Genomic DNA, 18,005 nt, shown 5'->3' with positions numbered 1-18,005 from the left:
ATGGGGGGGGGATGCCAGGGGATTGGGTGCCCGGATGGGGGGATGCTGGGGTTGGGGTGCCGGGACAGGGGATGCCAGGGGAGGAGATGACGGAGCTGTGGGACAGGGGACAGGGTGCCGGGGGGATGCCAGGGCGGCGGGACCGCGGGAGGGGGTGCCGGGTCAGCGGGTCAGTGCCCGTGCCCCCTGCGCCCCCGCCGGCCCCGCTGCCTGCCCGGGGCTATTTAAAATGGGATAGAAAATGCTCGACGGGGTAGCGGGGCGAGTCGATGCCCAGCGCCTGGCAGAGCCCCAGCAGGCGCAGGCAGGCTTCTGCCCGCGTCGCCCCGCCGCAGGCCACGCTCAGGCAGGGCTCCTCGTACTCGCCGGCCCCCGCCGTCTCCTCGAAGAGACGGTTGAGTCGAATGAGGCCACGATTCTGGAGTGCCCGCAGAGCCGCCAGCCCCCCGCCGCCCCCCAGGACCGGCCCGTGCTCCGAGCCCAGGCACATAACCCCGGCCAAGTGGGTGCGGGGCACGGGGCGAGCGGGCAGCACCGGCGGCAGCCCCAGTGCCACCAGCACGGCCGCCAGCAGCAGGTCGGGGCCGTAGACCTCCCGGATCCAGTCCCGCAGGTAGAAGCCCCCCATGCGGGGGTTGATTTCCAGTAACCGGGGCCCACCCGGTCCCAGTTTCAGCTCCACGTTGAAGACGCCGTCCCGCAGCCCGCAGGCCAGGCAGCACTGCAGGGCTGCCCGCACCAGCTGCGCCTGCCGGTCGGCGGGCAGGCAGGAGGGCAGGCAGGCAGCCGTCTCCAGGAAAGCGGGCAGACGCGTGGGGCCGTTGTCGGACACCCAAGCGCCCAACAACCGCCCCTCGAAGATCACCAAATCGACGTCATGCTCGGTACCCGGCACGTATTCCATCAGCAGCATGGCGTTGCCCCAGCCCAGCCCGATGCCCGGGTGATCGGCGTCATCCCGCAGGTCACGCCAGAGCCGGGCGGCATGAGCGTGGCACTGCCCGGCGTTTTCCACCAACCTCACGCCCACGCTGCCCGCTCCGAACTCCAGTTTGGCGACGGCGGGGAAGGGCACGGCGCCGGCCGCCCGGTCCACGTCCCCGTGGCTCTGCAGCCGGTGGCAGGGCACGGCGAAGGCGGAGGGCGGCGGGCGGCCCTGGCGGCACCGCTGCAGGTGCTGGTGGGTCCGGCTCTTCTGCTTGGCCACACGGATGGCGGCGGGCGGGCAACCGCGTAGCCCCAGGCACTGGCACACCAGTGCCGCCAGTACCACGCAGTCGTCCCAGTAGGAGAGGCAGGCGTGGGGTCGCAGTCCCCGGGCGCGTACCAGCTCCGTCACCCGCTCCGCGTGCTCCTCGTCCCGCCGGTGCTCCCGGCTGTCGTAGGGCAGGAAGGTCTGCACCAGCCCGGCCGCAAAGTGCTCTGGGTCTGACTCCACCAGGTGAATCTGTGTCCCCAAAGAAGCGTCACCACGGTTGACAGAGGTGGGGGCCCCTGCAGACTGGTGGCACCCAGTGTTCACTCTGAAACCTACTGATGGCGGTGCCCACCAGCCCCCTCACCCTCAGGCCGTAGTCGCGGGCCGCCTCCCAGACGAAGCTCTTGCTGATGCCACCGGCCCCGATGAGCAGGATGTCCTTGCCCTCGACCAGGTGACACTGCGCCCGGTGCAGCAGGGCCTCGGCCAGCAGCCGGGGCAGGTCACCGGGGGGCTCCCCCACGGCGTGCCCCATGGCCTCGGCCAGCAGGCAGGTCTCCAGGCACCGCTGGCTGTTGGTGGACAGGGCCATCAGCTCCAGGGTGTCATCCACGCACGCCAGCAAGAAGTCCACGCCTGGGGACGGGGACACCGTGCTCAGCACCGCGGGGACAGTGCCACCACCATGGGGTGGCCCCCGGGGACTGGTGCTGGCCCCCAACGTGCTCACCCAGGAGGTCGGTGTGGGTGCGGGCGCCGCCGCGCTGCTGGGGGCTCAGCTCAGCCTCGGCGGCCAGGAGGGCGGCCATGGCAGTCTCGGCGGCCCCCCGCAGCCGCGTGGCCAGGGCCTGCCGCTGGCCCGGGGCCACCACCCCCCACTGCTGCAGGCTGGAGTCCAGGCCCTGGGGCAGCGCCGCCCCATGCCGCACCGGCGCCTCCGCGCGCCCCACGCCGCACGCCACCTGCGGGGACATGCCAGGCATGGGGACATGGATGGCCACCATAGCCTGGGGGCATGGGCTGCCACCCTGTAGACTGGGGACACAGTGACCCAGGGCATGGGGACACCGGCTGTCTCCCCATGGCCTGGAGACAGCGGCTGCCACCAGCGCATGGGGACATGGATGGCCACCATAGCCTGGGGACACACAGGGCCACCAGGACACAGGGACATGGATGGCCACCATAGCCTGGGGACATGTAGGGCCACCACAGCTTGGGGACATGGATGGCCACCAGGGCCTGGGGACACGTGCCACCACCCCATAGCCTGGTGGGATGCCCACGGCTGCACCCCACCCACAGGTGGGGATGCCCACGGCCACGCCCACCCCACCCCACCCACCCGAAGGGGAGGAGCCTGGGCGGGCGGGGCCGTACCTGGCAGAGCTGGGGCCGGTCCCCCCAGGACCTGCAGACGAGGGTGCAGATGCGCAGGGCCACGGGCAGCCGCGGGGCTGGGCTGCCTGGGGGGCGAGGGACAGGGCAGGCACGGCCGCCGCCCGGGGACGGGGGTCCCTGCCCGACCCCCCGACCCCCGTGGGCTTCTGGGACCCCGTGTGGCACCGCAGTGGCCACTGTCACCCCCCAGCCCCATGGGACTGTAGGGAGTCAAAGGTGGTCACCCCACCACCCTGCCCTGCCCCAGGGGACCACGGAGGTCCGGGGTGGCCACCTTCCTCCCTGACACACCCCAGGGGACCACGGGGGTCCAGGGTGGCCACCATCACCCCCATCCCAGGGGACCATGGGGGTCCAGGGTGGCCACCTTCCCCTCCCACACACCCCAGGGGACCACAGGGGTGCAGGGTGACCTTCTTCCCCACCCAAGGGACTGTGGGGGTCCAGGGTGGCCACCTTCTCCCCCACCCATGGGGACTGTGAGGGTCCCAGATGGCCACCTTCATGCCCTGCCCCAGGAGCCCAGGCATTTGGGTGCCCCAATGGCCACCCACCACATGGCCGGCACAGCCGCAGGGACCCAAGGGAGCCCGGGGGGCCTTTCCCTCCCATCCCAGGGTGGTGGGCACCCGAGGGCGGGGGTCTTACGTGGGGGGGGCACGGGCAGGCGGGCGGTGGGCACCAGGGCCTCCAGCAGGACGCTCTCCTCCTCCCGCAGCCCGTGGAGCCGGGCACCCACCGCCTGCGCCACCGCCGCCCCCTCCGCCTTCCCGTGGGTGCTGCGGGCGCCCGTCCCGCGCCACCGCCACCCCGCCGGCCGCACCACCACCTGCGTACACCCTCATGTCACCCCACACCGTGGCCACCACCACCACGTGCCACTCTGTGCCGCCCCACCACCTGCATGCACCACCGTGCCATCCCGTGCCACCCTACCACCTGCATGCACCGCCGTGCCACCCTGTGCCACCCCGTGCCACCACCACCCCAACAGCCACCCCACCGCCTGGGTACAGTTATCACCCCATGTCACTTGCCTGTGACCCATAGGTGCCCCCGAATGCCCCAACATGCCCCATGGGTGCCCCCCACCCTTGTGCCCCCACCGTGCCCCATGGGTGCCCCTGCCCAGCCCGCCATGCCCCATGGATGCCCCTGACCCCTACACCCCAGCTGTGCCCCTTATGTCCCTGCCCCGTGGGTGCCCCCCGTGCCCCGCCGTGCCCACCTGGCTGTAGGGCTCCATGGCGGTGCCCTCCAGGAAGGCACCCACCTCCTCCTGCACCAGGCTCTCCTGGCCCTGGGGGTCCTCCAGCCGCACCAGCCTCACCCCAGGGGCCACCGGGTCCGCGGGCAAGTCCGCCCTCGGCCCCAGGACAAAGGCCAGGGTGGGGGGCACGGGCAGGCCGGCGCGGGCCGCCAGCACCCAACGGGTGACCAGCGGGTCCTCGAGCCGGCGGGCGAGCGGGACCGAGCCCCCCGTGGGGCAGTCGAGGTCACGGGCCAGCTCGCCCACCCAGCCGCCCTCGGGGTCCCCCGTTGCAAAGGTGCCCATCACGTAGTTGGCCCGGCGGGGGGGCACGAAGGTCTCCAGGGTGCTGCGGCCCCCCGCCTCAAAGGAGACCCCCCGGGACAGCAGCAGTGACCAGGCACCCGGGGACGTCTCCGAGGGCACCCGGCTGGCCCAGGCGGGCGACAGGCACAGCACCATGGCACCTGCGGGCAGGCAGGGGCACGGGCAGCGGCTGTCCCCAGCCCCCTGCCCTGAGACCCCCCAGGGGGGCAAAGGGGGCACCCACCCAGGGCAGGAGCACTGGGGGAGTGATGCTGCGGCTGCCCCAGCACCCTGAGGTGGCATTAGCTGCTGGCACTGGTGTGTACTGGGGTTAATGGGGATGAGGTGGCCGTACCCACCTGGGCAGCGGGTGCCACCCTCCAGCAGGACAGGCAGGAAGGTGGTGGGGGAGCCCAGGATGCAGACGGTCATGTCCAGTGGGCCAAATCCTGCCAGCAAGGCAAGGGTTAACAGCCCCAGGCTGGGGACCCCTTTGTCACCCTGTCCCTGGCACCCCAGCCTGGCTGCGAGCCCCCTGCCACCCCCATGTCCCCAGCCTGGCACAATGTCCCCATCGCCATCCCAGTCCCTGCCACCCCCGTGTCCCCAGCCTGGCACCGTGCCCCCATCGCCATCCCAGTCCCTGCCACCCCCGTGTCCCCAGCCTGGCACCGTGCCCCCATCGCCATCCCAGTCCCTGCCACCCCCGTGTCCCCAGCCTGGCACCGTGCCCCCATCGCCATCCCAGTCCCTGCCACCCCCATGTCCCCAGCCTGGCACCGTGCCCCCCACCCCATCTTCCCCGTGCCCCCCATGCCCCCCACCCATGCGGGGCTCTGCAGAGCGATCCAGCGTGTGGGGCAGCCCCTCCTGGCGCAGGGCACCCTGGAGCAGCTCGTAGGCGTGGGTGGCACAGCCAGGGTCCCCGCTGTCCTCGGGCATCTCGCCATCAGGGACCTCGTCCTCCAGCCAGCCCGGGCACAGCGCCTCCGGCCCTGCCCACTCCTGCTCCTTCAGGCTCGATGCCTGCTCCGTGCTCATCTGGTCCACCGAGAGCTGCGGGTGGCAGAGATAGCGCTGGCATAGCGCTAAGGGGCTGGCATGGGGCTGGCACGGGGCTGGCATGGGGCTGGCATGGGGCTAAGGGGCTAGCATGGGGCTGGCATGGGGCTAAGGGGCTGGCATGGGGCTGGCATGGGGCTGGTATGAGGCTAAGGGGCTGGCATGGGGCTGGCATGGGGCTAATGGGTTGGCATGGGGCTGGCACAGGGCTGGCATGAGGCTAAGGAGCTGGCATGGGGCTGGCATGGGACTGGCATGGGGCTAATGGGTTGGCATGGGACTGGCACGGGGCTGGCACGGGGCTGGCATGGGGCTGGCATGGGGCTAATGGGTTGGCATGGGACTGGCACGGGGCTGGCATGGGGCTGGCATGGGGCTAATGGGTTGGCATGGGACTGGCACAGGGCTGGCACAGGGCTAAGGAGCTGGCATGGGGCTGGCATGGGGCTGGCATGGGGCTAATGGGTTGGCATGGGGCTAAGGGGCTGGCACGGGGCTGGCATGGGTGTAGGGTGCTGGCATGGGGGACATGGGGCAGACACAGGGGTAAGGGGTGGCACGGAGCAGAGGGGCACAGGGTGCCTCTGCCCACGCATGGGTGGGGGTGTCAGGGTGCTGGGGGGCTGCGGGTGCCGGGCACAGAGCCACCGCCTCGGGGCCAGCGGGGCAGTGCCAGCCGCCGGGGCTGCCAGCTCCCGGACAAAGCGTCCCCTTGTCCCCACGGGGTCACGCGGCGGGTGGGCACAGCGCGCCACGCCGCCCGCTTCCCCGTGGCAGTGCCCGGCACCGCCGGGGCTCACCGGGGCCGTGCCCCGCTGGGATGGGGCACCCACATCCACCCAGACCCCCCCACCCGGGGGCCACTCACCATCCTGGTGACCGAGGGGCTGCAAGAGAGGGACAGGCAGAGTCAGCGGGGCTCCTCGGGGACCTGCCACCCCCCAGCCACCCCCACCCAGCGCCGGGGAGCCCCCTCCCCAGCCCCACAGTGCCCAGGGCACCCCTTCTGCAGCACCCACCAGAGCCAGGCACCCTTCCTGGGCCACCCTCAGTGCCAGCTCCGGTGACCCCAGGTTGTCCCCTCGGTGCCAGCCCTGGTGACCCCGGCAGCTCCGGCTGAGCCCAAGCAGGGATTAGCATAATCCCACGCCAGCTCAGCACAACTGGGGGTAACCCCTGCCCTGGGGTGCCAAGGTAGCCCAGAGGCACGGATCCGGGCACCCAGGGCCTCCCTGTCCACCCCACTGGGGTGCCCCAGCTCCCTGCAGGGCACCTGGCAGACCTGGGCACAGAGGGAAACTGAGGCACGGAGCTGAGCCGTGCCTGCTTGCAGCCACCCACCCCGGCTTCCTCAGCCCAGCTCCTACAGCCCCGTGGGGGTCCGGGACCCCAGGGGCTACGGGGAGGGTGTCCCCACGGGGTGGCCAGGACCCAGTGACAGGGTTAGGGGACACACGGCTTGGTCCCCTGCCCACCGGTGAGTGCCCACCAGCACGAGGACCCCCCCAAAACCCAGATATGGGGCAGCCGCAGGGGTCCCTGCAGGTCTGTGCCCCCCACCCAGCCTGGGGACCACCCTGTGCCCCCTCCGTCCCCAGCTGGGAGATGGCCCTGCAGTCCCCAAGCTGGGACAGCTGTGTCCCACCGCCTGCCCCAGGTACCTTGGGGTGGGAGCCGCGGCCTGAGAGCACGCAGGGGACGCGGGCTCGGGGACGCCTGGCACAGGGGACAGCAGTCGGCTCTGGCCTTTAAACCCCCCCTGCGCCACCCCGGGGTGCCCGGCCCCCGGCCCCGTGGCCCGGATTAGGTGGCGGGCACGGCGGGCGGCACAGAGCCCCATTGTCCCCTCCGCGGCCGGGGGGGCACGGGCACCTCGCGCCAGGCGCTGGCACCCTCGCCCTGAGCTGGGCTTGCACCCCTGTCCTTGGCCTCGTCCCCAGAGATGGCGAGGGAGGCCATGGGGACACGCTGCCGCAGCGGGACCTGGAGCGGTGGCTTGGTGTGCCGGGGTGTCCCCGTCCCCCTGTCCCTGTCCCCGAGCTGGCCAGGCTGGGCACGGCCCCCCGTCTCCCCAGCATGGTGGAGCTGCCAGGCCGCACGTCCCCCGGCTTAGCTCCAGCTGCCCACGGCGTCACTGTCACCGTCACCGTCACCGGCAGGCACAGAGCCACCAGCACAGGGCCACCACGCCACAGAGCCCTGCGCGCACCCTGCCACCCACAGCCACCCCATGGCCACAACCGCCCCACGAGCCCGGGGTGTCCCCAGCCCTGCGCACCCGCGCTGCTCCGTGCACACGCACACACGTGCGTGCATGCACACAGACACAAACATGCACACACGCAGGCACGCACACGTGCATGCACACAGGCAGACATGCACACGCCCTCCCAAACATGCAGGCACGCATGCACGCACACATGCACAGACACAAACATGCACGCACACAGACATGCAGACATGCATGTATGCATGCAGACGTGCACGTGCCCACACGAACGTGCCCACACACGCATGCACACAGACACAAACGTGCACACGTGCACACACACACAGACATGCATGTATGCATGCAGACACGCATATGCACACGCAAACATGCACGCACAGATGCACACAGACACAGACGCACACACACACAGCCCTGCACACACGCACACACAGGCGTGCACACACGCACGCCCCCACGCGTGCACACCCCCCCCCCCGACCCAAATCCCGCACCCCCCCAGCACCAGCACCCCCCGCTGCCTGCACACGCACCCACCCCCCCAAAAAAAGGCACCCACACTCACGCACCCCCGGCCCCACGCTCCCCCCCGCGCCAGCACCCACCGGCGGTGGCGGTGGCGGTGGCGGTGGCGGTGTCCGTCGGTCCGTCCGGTGCGGTCGCGCCCCGCGCTGCGCTGTGCCCGCTCCGGTCCCGGCGGCGCCTCCTGCCCGGGCGGGGCGGCCCCGGGGAGCGGCGGGGCGGGGCCGGGGGAGCCCGGGGGGGCCCCGGGGTGCGAAGGGTGCGGAGCCCCCGGGGGGGGGGAGCGGGGACAGGGGCGAGGGGGGAGACGGGGGCGGCGGGGCCGGGGTGCCACCGCGGGGACAGGGGACAGGGGACAGGGGATGGGAACAGGGAGGGGGGACAGGGAGAGGGCACGGGGGGGACAGGGAGGGGGGACAGGGAGCGGGGACAGGGACAGGGGACAGGGAGGGGGGACAGGGAGGGGGGACAGGGGACAGGGAGAGGGGACAGGGGACAGGGAGGGGGGACAGGGACAGCCCGGCGGGGTCACCCGGGGCCGGCTGTAAAACTGACACCGCGGAGCAGAAATGTCAGGGCTGGGGCCAGGCGGCTGCCACCCCCCCGGTGCTATTTCCAACGGCACGGCACGGCATGTGGGGAATGGCACGGCACGGCATGGCACGGCGTGTGGGGAATGGCACGGCACGGCACGGCATGGCACGCAGGGCATGGCACCACACGGCACGGCATGGCATGGCACAGCACGGCACAGCATGGCACATGGGAAATGGCATGGTGTGGCATGGCATAGCATGTGGGGAATGGCACAGCATGGCATGGCACAGCATGGCACATGGGGAATGGCATGGTGTGGCATGGCATAGCATGTGGGGAATGGCACAGCATGGCATGGCACAGCATGGCACATGGGGAATGGCACTGCACGGCATGGCATGGCACATGGGGAATGGCACAGCATGGCATGGCACAGCATGGCACGCGGGGAATGGCATGACATGGCATGGCACAGCATGTGAGGAATGGCACGGCATGGCATGGCATGGCATGGCACATGGGGAATGGCACCGCACGGCATGGCACGGCACAGCATGGCACACAGGGAATGGCATGGCATGGCACAGCCCAGCACGCAGGGAATGGCACGGCACAGCATGGCATGGCTTGGCACGTGGGGAATGGCACAGCATGGCACAGCTTGGCATGGCACATGGGGAATGGCATGGCACGGCATGGCACAGCACACAAGGAATGGCACGGCATGGCATGGCACAGCACACGGGGAATGGCATGGCACGGCACAGCATGGCACACAGGGAATGGCATGGCACAGCACACAGGGAATGGCATGGCACGGCACAGCATGGCACACAGGGAATGGCACGGCACGGCACACAGGGAATGGCATGGCACGGCACGGCACACAGGGAACGGCATGGCATGGCACGGCACGGCACACAGGGAATGGCATGGCACAGCACACAGGGAATGGCATGGCACGGCACACAGGGAATGGCATGGCAGAGCATGGCGTGGCTCGGCACAGCACATGGCACGCGTGGCATGTGCAGCATGGCGTGGCACAGCACGGTGCGGCATGGCCGGTGTGGCACAGCGCGGCACGGCACGTGAAGTGTGGCACAGCACGGCAAACGGGGCTCGGTCCCCGCCGTGGGCCCAGAGGCCCCCCCAGAGCCGTGCCCAAGGGGACACCGGGGACACCGGGGTGGCAACAGCCTCCCAGCAACCGCCCGGTGCTGCTGGCGACGGTGGCCCCACGGGTCCCCGAGCTGGCACACGCCGCCGGGGGGGGGGGAACACACCGGGGCCCCTGCCCACCCGTGGGCAACCCCTGGTCCCCGCCAGGCACCGCGTCCCCCCCGTGTCCCCCCGTGTCCCCATGCCCCATCACACCCCAGCCCTTGGGACCCCCTCTGCTGACCTGGGCTACCCCCCCTGCCCTGCTCCTGTGTCCCCAGGCTGTCCCCGTGGCCCGAGGACCGGGATGCGGGTACCCGGTGTCCCCTGTGTCCCCGTGTCCCTCTGCCCGAGATGTCCCCCTGCCCGAGATGTCCCCCTGCCACGGGTGTCCCCCTGCCACGGGTGTCCCCATGTCTCTATGCCAGGGGTGGGGGTGCCTGCGGTGCCCCCACGCCGGGGATGGGGTGCCCCGGACGGTGGGGTCGCGGTGCCCAGGCGGAGGCTGTCCCTGTCCCCTGTCCCCTCTCCCCTGTCCCGTCTCCCGGTGACCCCCGCGATGATTCCTCCGCGCCGGCAGGGGGCGTCGCGCCACCCTCCCCACCCCGCCACCCCCGGCCAGGGCCGCTCCCGCTGGCACGCGCGGCGCGAGGGGCGGGGCGGAGCGGAGCGGGGCGGGGCGGGAGCGTCCGGCGGCCATGGCGGACACCGAGAAGCTCAACCTCGACTCCATCATCAGCCGCCTCCTGGAGGGTGAGGGACCCCCCCCCGCCGCCAGGACCCGCCGCCCCCGCCACCCCTAGCAGCCCCGGATCCCCCCCCGCAGCCGCCTCGGGACCCCCCAACGGCCTCGGGACCCCAACGGGCCCGGCCCCCCCGTAACGGGCCCGGCCCCCCCTTAACGGGCCTGGGCCCCCCTTAACGAGCTTAGCACCCCCTTAGCGGGCCTGGGACCCCCTTAGCGGGCCTGACCCCCCCTTTTAACGGGCCTGGGCCCCCCTTAACGAGCTTAGCACCCCCTTAACGAGCTTAGCACCCCCTTTAACGGGCCTGGGCCCCCCTTAACGAGCTTAGCACCCCCTTAGCGGGCCTGACCCCCCCCTTTAACGGGCCTGGGTCCCCCTTAACGAGCTTAGCACCCCCTTAGCAGGCCTGGCCCCCCGTTAACGGGCCTGACCCCCCCTTTAACGGGCCTGGGCCCCCCTTAACGAGCTTAGCACCCCCTTAACGAGCTTAGCACCCCCTTTAACGGGCCTGGGCCCCCCTTAACGAGCTTAGCACCCCCTTAGCGGGCCTGGCCCCCCCCTTAACGGGCTTGGGCCCCCCTTAACGAGCTCAGCACCCCCTTAACGAGCTTAGCACCCCGTTAATGGGCATGCGCCCTCCTTAAAGGGCCTGCCCCCCCCCCTTAGCGGGCCTGGGCCCCCCTTAACGAGCTTGGCCCCCCTTAACGGGCTTGGGCTCCCCTTAACAGGCTTGGCCCCCCTTTAATGGGTCTGACCCCCCCTTAATGGGCCTGGCCCCTCCCCTTAACGGCTTCCAGCCCCCCCCAGCGAGCCTGGCCCCCCCCAGACAACCCCTACCCGCTCCCCAACTGCCCCAATCTCCCCCTAGCAGCTTTTGGTCACCCCAAAAGCTGGGCACCCCGGGATCTGTCCCCTCCCACCCTGTCAGGCCGGGGCAGTGGCTGAACCCCCTGGGGGGGGTCCTGGGGTTGAGGTTTTGGGGGTGGGAGTGGCTGGAGAATATGGGGGGCAGTCCTGGGGGGCTGGGGGGGCGGTGTTGGGGGAGGGGAGAGGTGGGGGTTTTGGGGCTGGCTCTTGGGGGGCTGTGCAGGGGATGGGGGCTGGATATTGGGTTGGGGGGCTGGGGGAGGGCGGGCAAGGGGCTGGATTTGAGATAAGCAGCGTGAGGGGTGTGTTGGGGTACAGGGGTGCCAGGTTGGCAGGCACCGGGGAGCGAGGAGGATCTGGGTTTGCAGGTCCCGTGGTTTGGGGGGCCCTGCCACAACCCCCAGCTTTGGCAGGAGAGGGGTCCACTGGGGCGGGGGGTGATCCGTGCCCACCCATGCTGGGGCAGGCCATCTCTGGGTGCGGGATGGGACACCCGAATCCCTCATGCCCATCGCTCCTGCCAGCGCCCGGGCACAGGCTGCACCACGGCCCAGATCCCTGTCCCTCAGTGCCAGCATGTGGGGTGCCCGTGGGGCGCTGGCGGGGTCCCTGACACCTCTCTCTCTCTCTCCGGTGGGGCCAGTCCAAGGGTCGCGGCCGGGAAAGAACGTGCAGCTGACGGAGAACGAGATCCGGGGGCTGTGCCTCAAGTCGCGGGAGATCTTCCTCAGCCAACCCATCCTGCTGGAGCTGGAGGCACCCCTCAAGATCTGTGGTGAGGGCTGGCTGGGTGCCGCACCGGCCGGGCACCCCGGGCAGAGGCTGGGCGAGCCCCCGGGACGGGCGCGGGGGCCAGCTGGGCTAGTGGCGCGGCCCTGCGCTTCCCCAGGGACGTGGATGGGCGGCACTGGGACCCGCTGTGGGGTGGCGTGGGGGGTTGCGGGGAGCTGGGGTCCCACGCGCACCCTGTGTCCCCCTCCAGGTGACATCCACGGGCAGTACTACGACTTGCTGCGGCTCTTTGAGTACGGGGGCTTCCCCCCCGAGAGCAACTACCTGTTCCTGGGCGACTACGTGGACCGGGGCAAGCAGTCGCTGGAAACCATCTGCCTGCTGCTCGCCTACAAGATCAAGTACCCCGAGAATTTCTTCCTGCTGCGCGGCAACCACGAGTGCGCCAGCATCAACCGCATCTATGGCTTCTACGATGAGTGTGAGTGCTCAGGCTGCGGCCGCGTGCCCCCCACAACCCCTCTGCCGTCCCCGCGCGTCCCTTACCCGCTCTCCTCCCCGTGCTGTCCTGCACCCACCCCGTCTACAGCTGCTGTGACCGGGGGGAGTCCTCCTGCCACCCCTGTGCCATCCTCATCCCCACGACCAACCTGTACCGCCCCGGTGCTCCCAGCATCGTCCACCCTGAGCGTCCCACGCCCACCCCGTGCCCCCCATGCGTGATGCAGTGCCACCCCACGGCATTGTCCCCGTGCAGCCGGAGCTCTGCCGGGGCCTCTGGCCTCTGTGTGCTTCACCTGGGGGGCACGAGCCCACGCGGGGGCTCACAGGGAGCCCCACGCACCCCCTGGTATCCCAGAGGGGCAGCGCTAGGCACCCACACCCTCTGCCTTGCAGGCAAGCGACGGTACAACATCAAGCTCTGGAAAACGTTCACCGATTGCTTCAACTGTTTGCCCATCGCCGCTATCGTGGATGAGAAGATCTTCTGCTGCCACGGAGGTGGGCACGGCCCTGCCCGGGGCTTCGGGGAAGCAGCTACCGGGGGCTGGAGGGGGGGACAGGAGCTTTTTTGGGGGTGCCCCAGGGGGACGGGGGTTGTTGCCGAAGAGGCAGGAGCTGACGATGCCCCCCCGTCTCCGTGCAGGGCTTTCTCCCGACCTGCAGTCGATGGAGCAGATCCGGCGGATCATGCGCCCCACGGATGTGCCAGATCAGGGTCTGCTCTGCGACCTGCTCTGGTCCGACCCCGACAAGGACGTGCAGGGTTGGGGTGAAAACGATCGCGGCGTCTCCTTCACCTTCGGGGCAGAGGTGGTGGCGAAGTTCCTGCACAAGCACGACCTGGACCTCATCTGCCGGGCGCACCAGGTACCGCCGGGCACCCCGCTGCTGGGGGCAAGCGGGTGCACCCCTGGGAGGGAAATTTGGGTCCCCGGTGGGTCTTGGGTATGAGGCAGGCATTGCTACCCCTAGGATTTGCCCCTCAAGGGCAATATTTGCTCTTGGGGCTGTCTCAGGTGGGGTTCCTGGGGAGGTAATTGCCCCCAGAGGGGATGTTTGAGCTTGGGGGGCTTGTTGGGACTCTGTGGGCTGGACCCCTGGGGGCGTTTGCCCCAGAGGGTGGGTGTTTGCCCCGGGGGTGCTCGGTTCAGCGCCGGCTCTGACACCCACGCAGGTGGTGGAGGACGGCTACGAGTTCTTCGCCAAGCGCCAGCTCGTCACCCTCTTCTCGGCTCCCAACTACTGCGGGGAGTTTGACAACGCGGGCGCCATGATGAGCGTGGACGAAACGCTGATGTGTTCATTTCAGGTGGGTCGGGGGCACCGCCAGCGAGGGGGGGACAGGCCCAAAGTGACCACGGGCGGCTGGGGGGGCCCCGGTTCTTGCAGGGAGCGGGTGCTGGTGCACGCAGGGCTGGGGGGGGCAGGAGGGAGAGCGGAGGGGGCTCCTGGTGCCCACGGAATTGGGGGGAGCCTCTGCCTTCAAGGCGGGAGGGGAGCAGGGAGGGAGCACAGCATGCAGACCCCCCACTCACCCCTTTTCCCCCTCTCCCTGCCAGATTTTGAAGCCGGCCGACAAGAACAAGGGCAAATATGGGCAGTTCAGCGGGCTGAACCCCGCCGGACGCCCCGTCACCCCTCCCCGCAACTCTGCCAAAGCCAAGAAATGAGCCGCGAGCCACCCCTGCGCCCGGCTGGGGCCCGGCCCCCCGCCCTCAGCATCAGGTCGCTTTTCTTTCGACTTGTTTTTTTATTTGTAAGATCCTGCTCCCCCCCCTGCCCGCCACGCTCCACCGAACCAAATCCAGCCCCCCCCAGGGCAGGGACCGCTGGGGCGAGGGGGGAGCCCAGAGCCCAGCCCTGGGATGGCAGTGGAGGGGCGAGGCAGGAGGAATTTTTTGGGAATAAACTTGTAATGGGTCGTGGGGGGGTGCCTGTGTTTGGGGGATTAGGGGGGGTGCCCATCCTGGGGGCTGGAAGCGCCTGGGGGGGTCACGCAGGGGCGGGGTGCCGGCAGCTCCGCGCCCTCGGGGGTCTCAGTACTCGCCGTCGCTGTCCTCTGCCAGCACCTCCTGGGTGGGGGCCGGGCCGGGCCCCCCCGGTGTCAGCACCGAGCCAAAAAACAGGGAGCGAAACTGTGGGGAGAGGTGGGGGTCAGGAGGGGGCTGTGCCCATCCCCAGGCACGCCTGTGCCCACCCCAGACCTTCTTGTGAGGGGGCGTCCCCGGCACAGCTCCGTCCTCTTCCTCTTCCTCCTCCTCCTCAGGGTCGCTTTCGGCTGGACGTGGGGTGCGCAGGGGGAAGGTGGGGCTGGGGGGCACCCCCGAGCCCTCCTCGTGGGTGCTGGTTTCCATGGCAATCATGTAGGATTCGAGGTCATCGGCAAAGTCATCTGATGGCGCGGGCAGGTGGGACACACTGTTGGGGTGAGAGCGAATGAGTTGGAGGTAGAGTGGGGGGGACTGTTCACTCTGGTCCCTACTGATGGCAGCCGGACTGTCACCCACCCCGAGGCTTACCCGTTGGCCGGGGTGGGTTGCAAGCCGCTTTCTGGGTCCGAGAGGGTGGCCAGCACCAGGTGGACCTCCAGCACGGCGTCGTCCAGGGTGAAGATCACCGGCCTGGGGGCACAGAGGGCCTGAGGCGAGGTGGCCAGGGGCAGGGCCGGCACGGGGGGCCGGGGCGCCCGCTCCTACCTGCCAGGCGCGTCGTAGTGGATGGTGAGGGGCAGGTTGGAGGCCTCGGCGAAGCTCAGCAGCCCCTGGGGACAAAGGGGAGGTTGAGGGGGGCTGAGGGGTGACCCCAGGGCTGGAGGGGGAGGACACGACCCGGGCAGGGACTCACCCGAAATTCCTTGAGGCAGAAGGTGATGTGGGAGCCCGGGGCCACGGCTGCCGTCTGGAACTCGTCCTCGGCCAGCCACAGCTCCGTCACCATCGTCTTGCTCGGCTCTGGAAGGGGGGGAAGAGGTGGGTCTGGGGGCCGTGCCGGCACCCCGAGGCCGGGGAAGGGGCACCCCCGCCCCGCCGGGCTCACCCGCCTCGTCCTCCACGTAGTTTCGGAGGCTGATCTTGCCCCCGGGGCCGGCCCCCAGCGTCACCTCAGCCAGCGTCGGGGAAAAGTGGACCACGGCCTCCGCCAGCACCCTGCGGGCACAGGGAGGGAGGGGACGGCACTGGGGGCTGAGCACCCCAAAACCCCCCAGGGCCAGCAGGGTCCCTCCTTCCCCGCCCCAACCTCTCCCCGCGCTCGCCCTCACCGTGCTGGGGCGCGGAGGCTGCTGGCGCAGCGCCGGGTGTCGAAAACGGCCTGGAGCCGCTCGCACTCCTGGAAGGCCAAGTTGTGGGTCTTGGTGACGCCTGGCGGGGGATGGCGGCGGCGGCTCAGCGGGGCGGGACGGCGGGGACGGCGTCCCTCCCGCCTCCCCGCCACTCACCGTACTTGCAGTGGAGCTGCACGACCAGGCGGCCGGCGCGGGGTTTGAGCAAAACGAGGCATTTCCACACCGTTTTCTCCAGCGAAGGCAGCGAACGGAAGATGCTCAGGAAAGACTGCGGGTAGGGGACAGGGACGGCGACGGTCACCCTGCCTGGTCCCCCCCCCAAAAAAGGGACACGGGGAGCTTTGGGGGTGCCGCACCTTCATGAGGACTTTGCATCGGAGGGGCTCGGCGTGGGGCTGGGGGCCGCCCGCCTCGTACAGCTGGAAGAAGAGGGGCGCGAAGAGGAAGGAGGCGAAGGCGGAGCGCGAGGAGTTGACGGCGCGCAGGGACAGCTTCGGGGGGCAGGGGGGGGGACACGCAGGGTGACGGCACCGCCGGCCACACCAGCGGGGGGGGGGGGGGGGCACGAATGGCCCCCCCCCCTCGTGTCCCCCCCCCCCCGTGTCCCCCCGGCGCCCCGTACCCCGCTCGCGGTGGGCTCCAGGTAGAGCTCGTCCCCGACGCGGGACAGGGCGTGCACGGCTCGGCCCAGGGCTGGGGGGCGAGGGGGGGGGGTCAGGGGGAGGCAGGGCCCCCCCCCACCTCGCTGCCCCCCCCCATACCCCCCCCTTTGCTCACCTTTGACGTTGCTACCGGTGACGACGCACTTCATGGCGCGATCGGCCACGTGTGGGCTTCGCGCCTCTCTGCCCCAGGCCCCGCCCCCAGCGTAGGCCACGCCCCCTCCCCTCCAAATGGTTGCGCCCAGCGTCCCTCAACCCCCCCCCCCCCCGCGATGGACGCGCCCACCTCCCCCCCCCCCCCGGCTCCGGAGCGCCTCGGCGGTGCCTCCCCCCCCCCCCCAAATGGTTGCGCCCGGTGTCACCCGCCCCCCTCCAGCCCCCGGAATGGTCTCGCCCGCCCCCCCCGTCCACCCGCCGGTGGTTCCGCCCGCTCCACCGCCGCGCCGCGCCGCCACCTTCCCCGCTTCCGCACCGCCCTGTCCCGCCGCCTTCCCATTGGTCGGGAACCCAACTCCGTCCCGCCCCCGCCGCCGACCGATTGGTAGGCGCGAATGCCGGGCTTCGACTCACGTGACCGGGGCGCGGCTCCCTCCCTCCCCGTGCTCCCGGCGCGCGCGCGCGGGCAGGCCCGCCCACACCCCCACAACGCAGCTCGCTATTGGGCGGCAGGGCGCATGCGCCGCCGGCGGGTAGATTGACGTGGCGCTCAACCAATGGGGCTTCGACGGCTGAGCGGCGGCGGTACGTCCCTCCGCACGGTTCTCGGGGCCCGGCCCCGCTCCCCGGCCCGGCCCCGGGCCCCCCGGCCCCTCCCCGCCTGCCCCCGGGCCCCTCCCCGGTCCTCCGGGCCCCTTCCCAGGTCTCCTCACCCATCCCCGGGCTCTCCCCGGGGCCTGGCCCCGGCCTGCCAGGCCCCGGCCCTCTCCCGGGAGCCTCCTCCGGGCTGCCCGGGCCTCTCGGAGGGGCCTGCGCCGTCCCCCGCGGCTGTGGTAGCCCCCAGCCCGCACCGTGGCTCTCCCCAGGACCCCAGCCGGCCTCCCCGTGCCCGCTCCCCACAGGTGCAGCCTGCCGGGGCTCCCACCGCCCCCTTCTCCCTTCCCCTCGCGCCTGGTGAGCGTCCCCCCTCACGCCTGGCTCCCCCCTCTCTCCCAGCGGCACCCGGGGCCAGGCTGCCCTCCGCCGGGCTCACCCTCTCCTCCCCTTCAGCCCTCAAGCTGCTACCGCCAGCCCCTGCCCACGCTCCTGGGGCGCGGTGCTCCCCCGCTGCCCACCCGTGGGCCCTGTCTGCGGGGCCGGGAAGGGCGGCAGCTCCCCAGGGGGTGGGCAGGAGCTGGGGGAGCCTCCAGGGAGCCTGGTGTTTGGGGGACCTCTGCCCCAGGCAACAGCTCAGGGCACACGGGGGTGCTGTACCCGGGTTGGCAGCAGTTCACGCTCTCTCTATCCCGCAGGCCGTGCCGCAGCAGAAAGCGGGAAGCTCATCCTGGAAAGGCCAGTGCCACGTCCGAGGCGGGCGAGGGTATGAAAGCAGCGAAGAGGGTAAGGGGT

At 70.9% G+C, this 18,005-nt stretch overlaps 3 protein-coding genes across 3 annotated transcripts; 1 reads left to right on the top strand and 2 right to left on the bottom strand.

Moving 5' to 3' along the window:
• Window positions 1-220: 220 nt before the first annotated feature.
• Window positions 221-6,095, bottom strand: CARNS1 (carnosine synthase 1; the record flags this gene model as incomplete). The annotated part of the gene is made up of 9 exons (XM_082318959.1): window positions 6,085-6,095; window positions 4,979-5,210; window positions 4,514-4,603; window positions 3,828-4,315; window positions 3,248-3,428; window positions 2,579-2,664; window positions 1,929-2,160; window positions 1,563-1,834; window positions 221-1,447 (listed from the first exon to the last, which is right to left on the bottom strand). The coding sequence occupies exons 1-9, from the start codon at window positions 6,085-6,087 to the stop codon at window positions 221-223; spliced, it is 2,811 nt and encodes a 936-aa protein (XP_082175085.1). The 5' UTR covers window positions 6,088-6,095.
• A 4,246-nt stretch (window positions 6,096-10,341) lies between these two features.
• Window positions 10,342-14,436, top strand: PPP1CA (protein phosphatase 1 catalytic subunit alpha). The gene is made up of 7 exons (XM_082316893.1): window positions 10,342-10,419; window positions 11,923-12,054; window positions 12,262-12,492; window positions 12,909-13,013; window positions 13,159-13,382; window positions 13,690-13,824; window positions 14,075-14,436. The coding sequence occupies exons 1-7, from the start codon at window positions 10,365-10,367 to the stop codon at window positions 14,183-14,185; spliced, it is 993 nt and encodes a 330-aa protein (XP_082173019.1). The 5' UTR covers window positions 10,342-10,364; the 3' UTR covers window positions 14,186-14,436.
• An 80-nt stretch (window positions 14,437-14,516) lies between these two features.
• On the bottom strand, window positions 14,517-16,667 carry RAD9A (RAD9 checkpoint clamp component A). The gene is made up of 11 exons (XM_082316892.1): window positions 16,576-16,667; window positions 16,421-16,491; window positions 16,155-16,289; window positions 15,952-16,066; window positions 15,775-15,874; window positions 15,552-15,661; window positions 15,360-15,466; window positions 15,212-15,276; window positions 15,035-15,136; window positions 14,720-14,933; window positions 14,517-14,650 (listed from the first exon to the last, which is right to left on the bottom strand). Exons 1-11 carry the CDS (start codon window positions 16,607-16,609, stop codon window positions 14,552-14,554), a joined length of 1,152 nt encoding a protein of 383 aa, XP_082173018.1. The 5' UTR covers window positions 16,610-16,667; the 3' UTR covers window positions 14,517-14,551.
• Window positions 16,668-18,005: the final 1,338 nt, after the last annotated feature.

The sequence above is a fragment of the Platalea leucorodia genome, assembly GCF_965183815.1.
Source record: "Platalea leucorodia genome assembly, chromosome: 7".
NCBI classification, from domain to species: domain Eukaryota; kingdom Metazoa; phylum Chordata; class Aves; order Pelecaniformes; family Threskiornithidae; genus Platalea; species Platalea leucorodia.
This window is presented reverse-complemented; position numbering and strand designations above follow the sequence as displayed.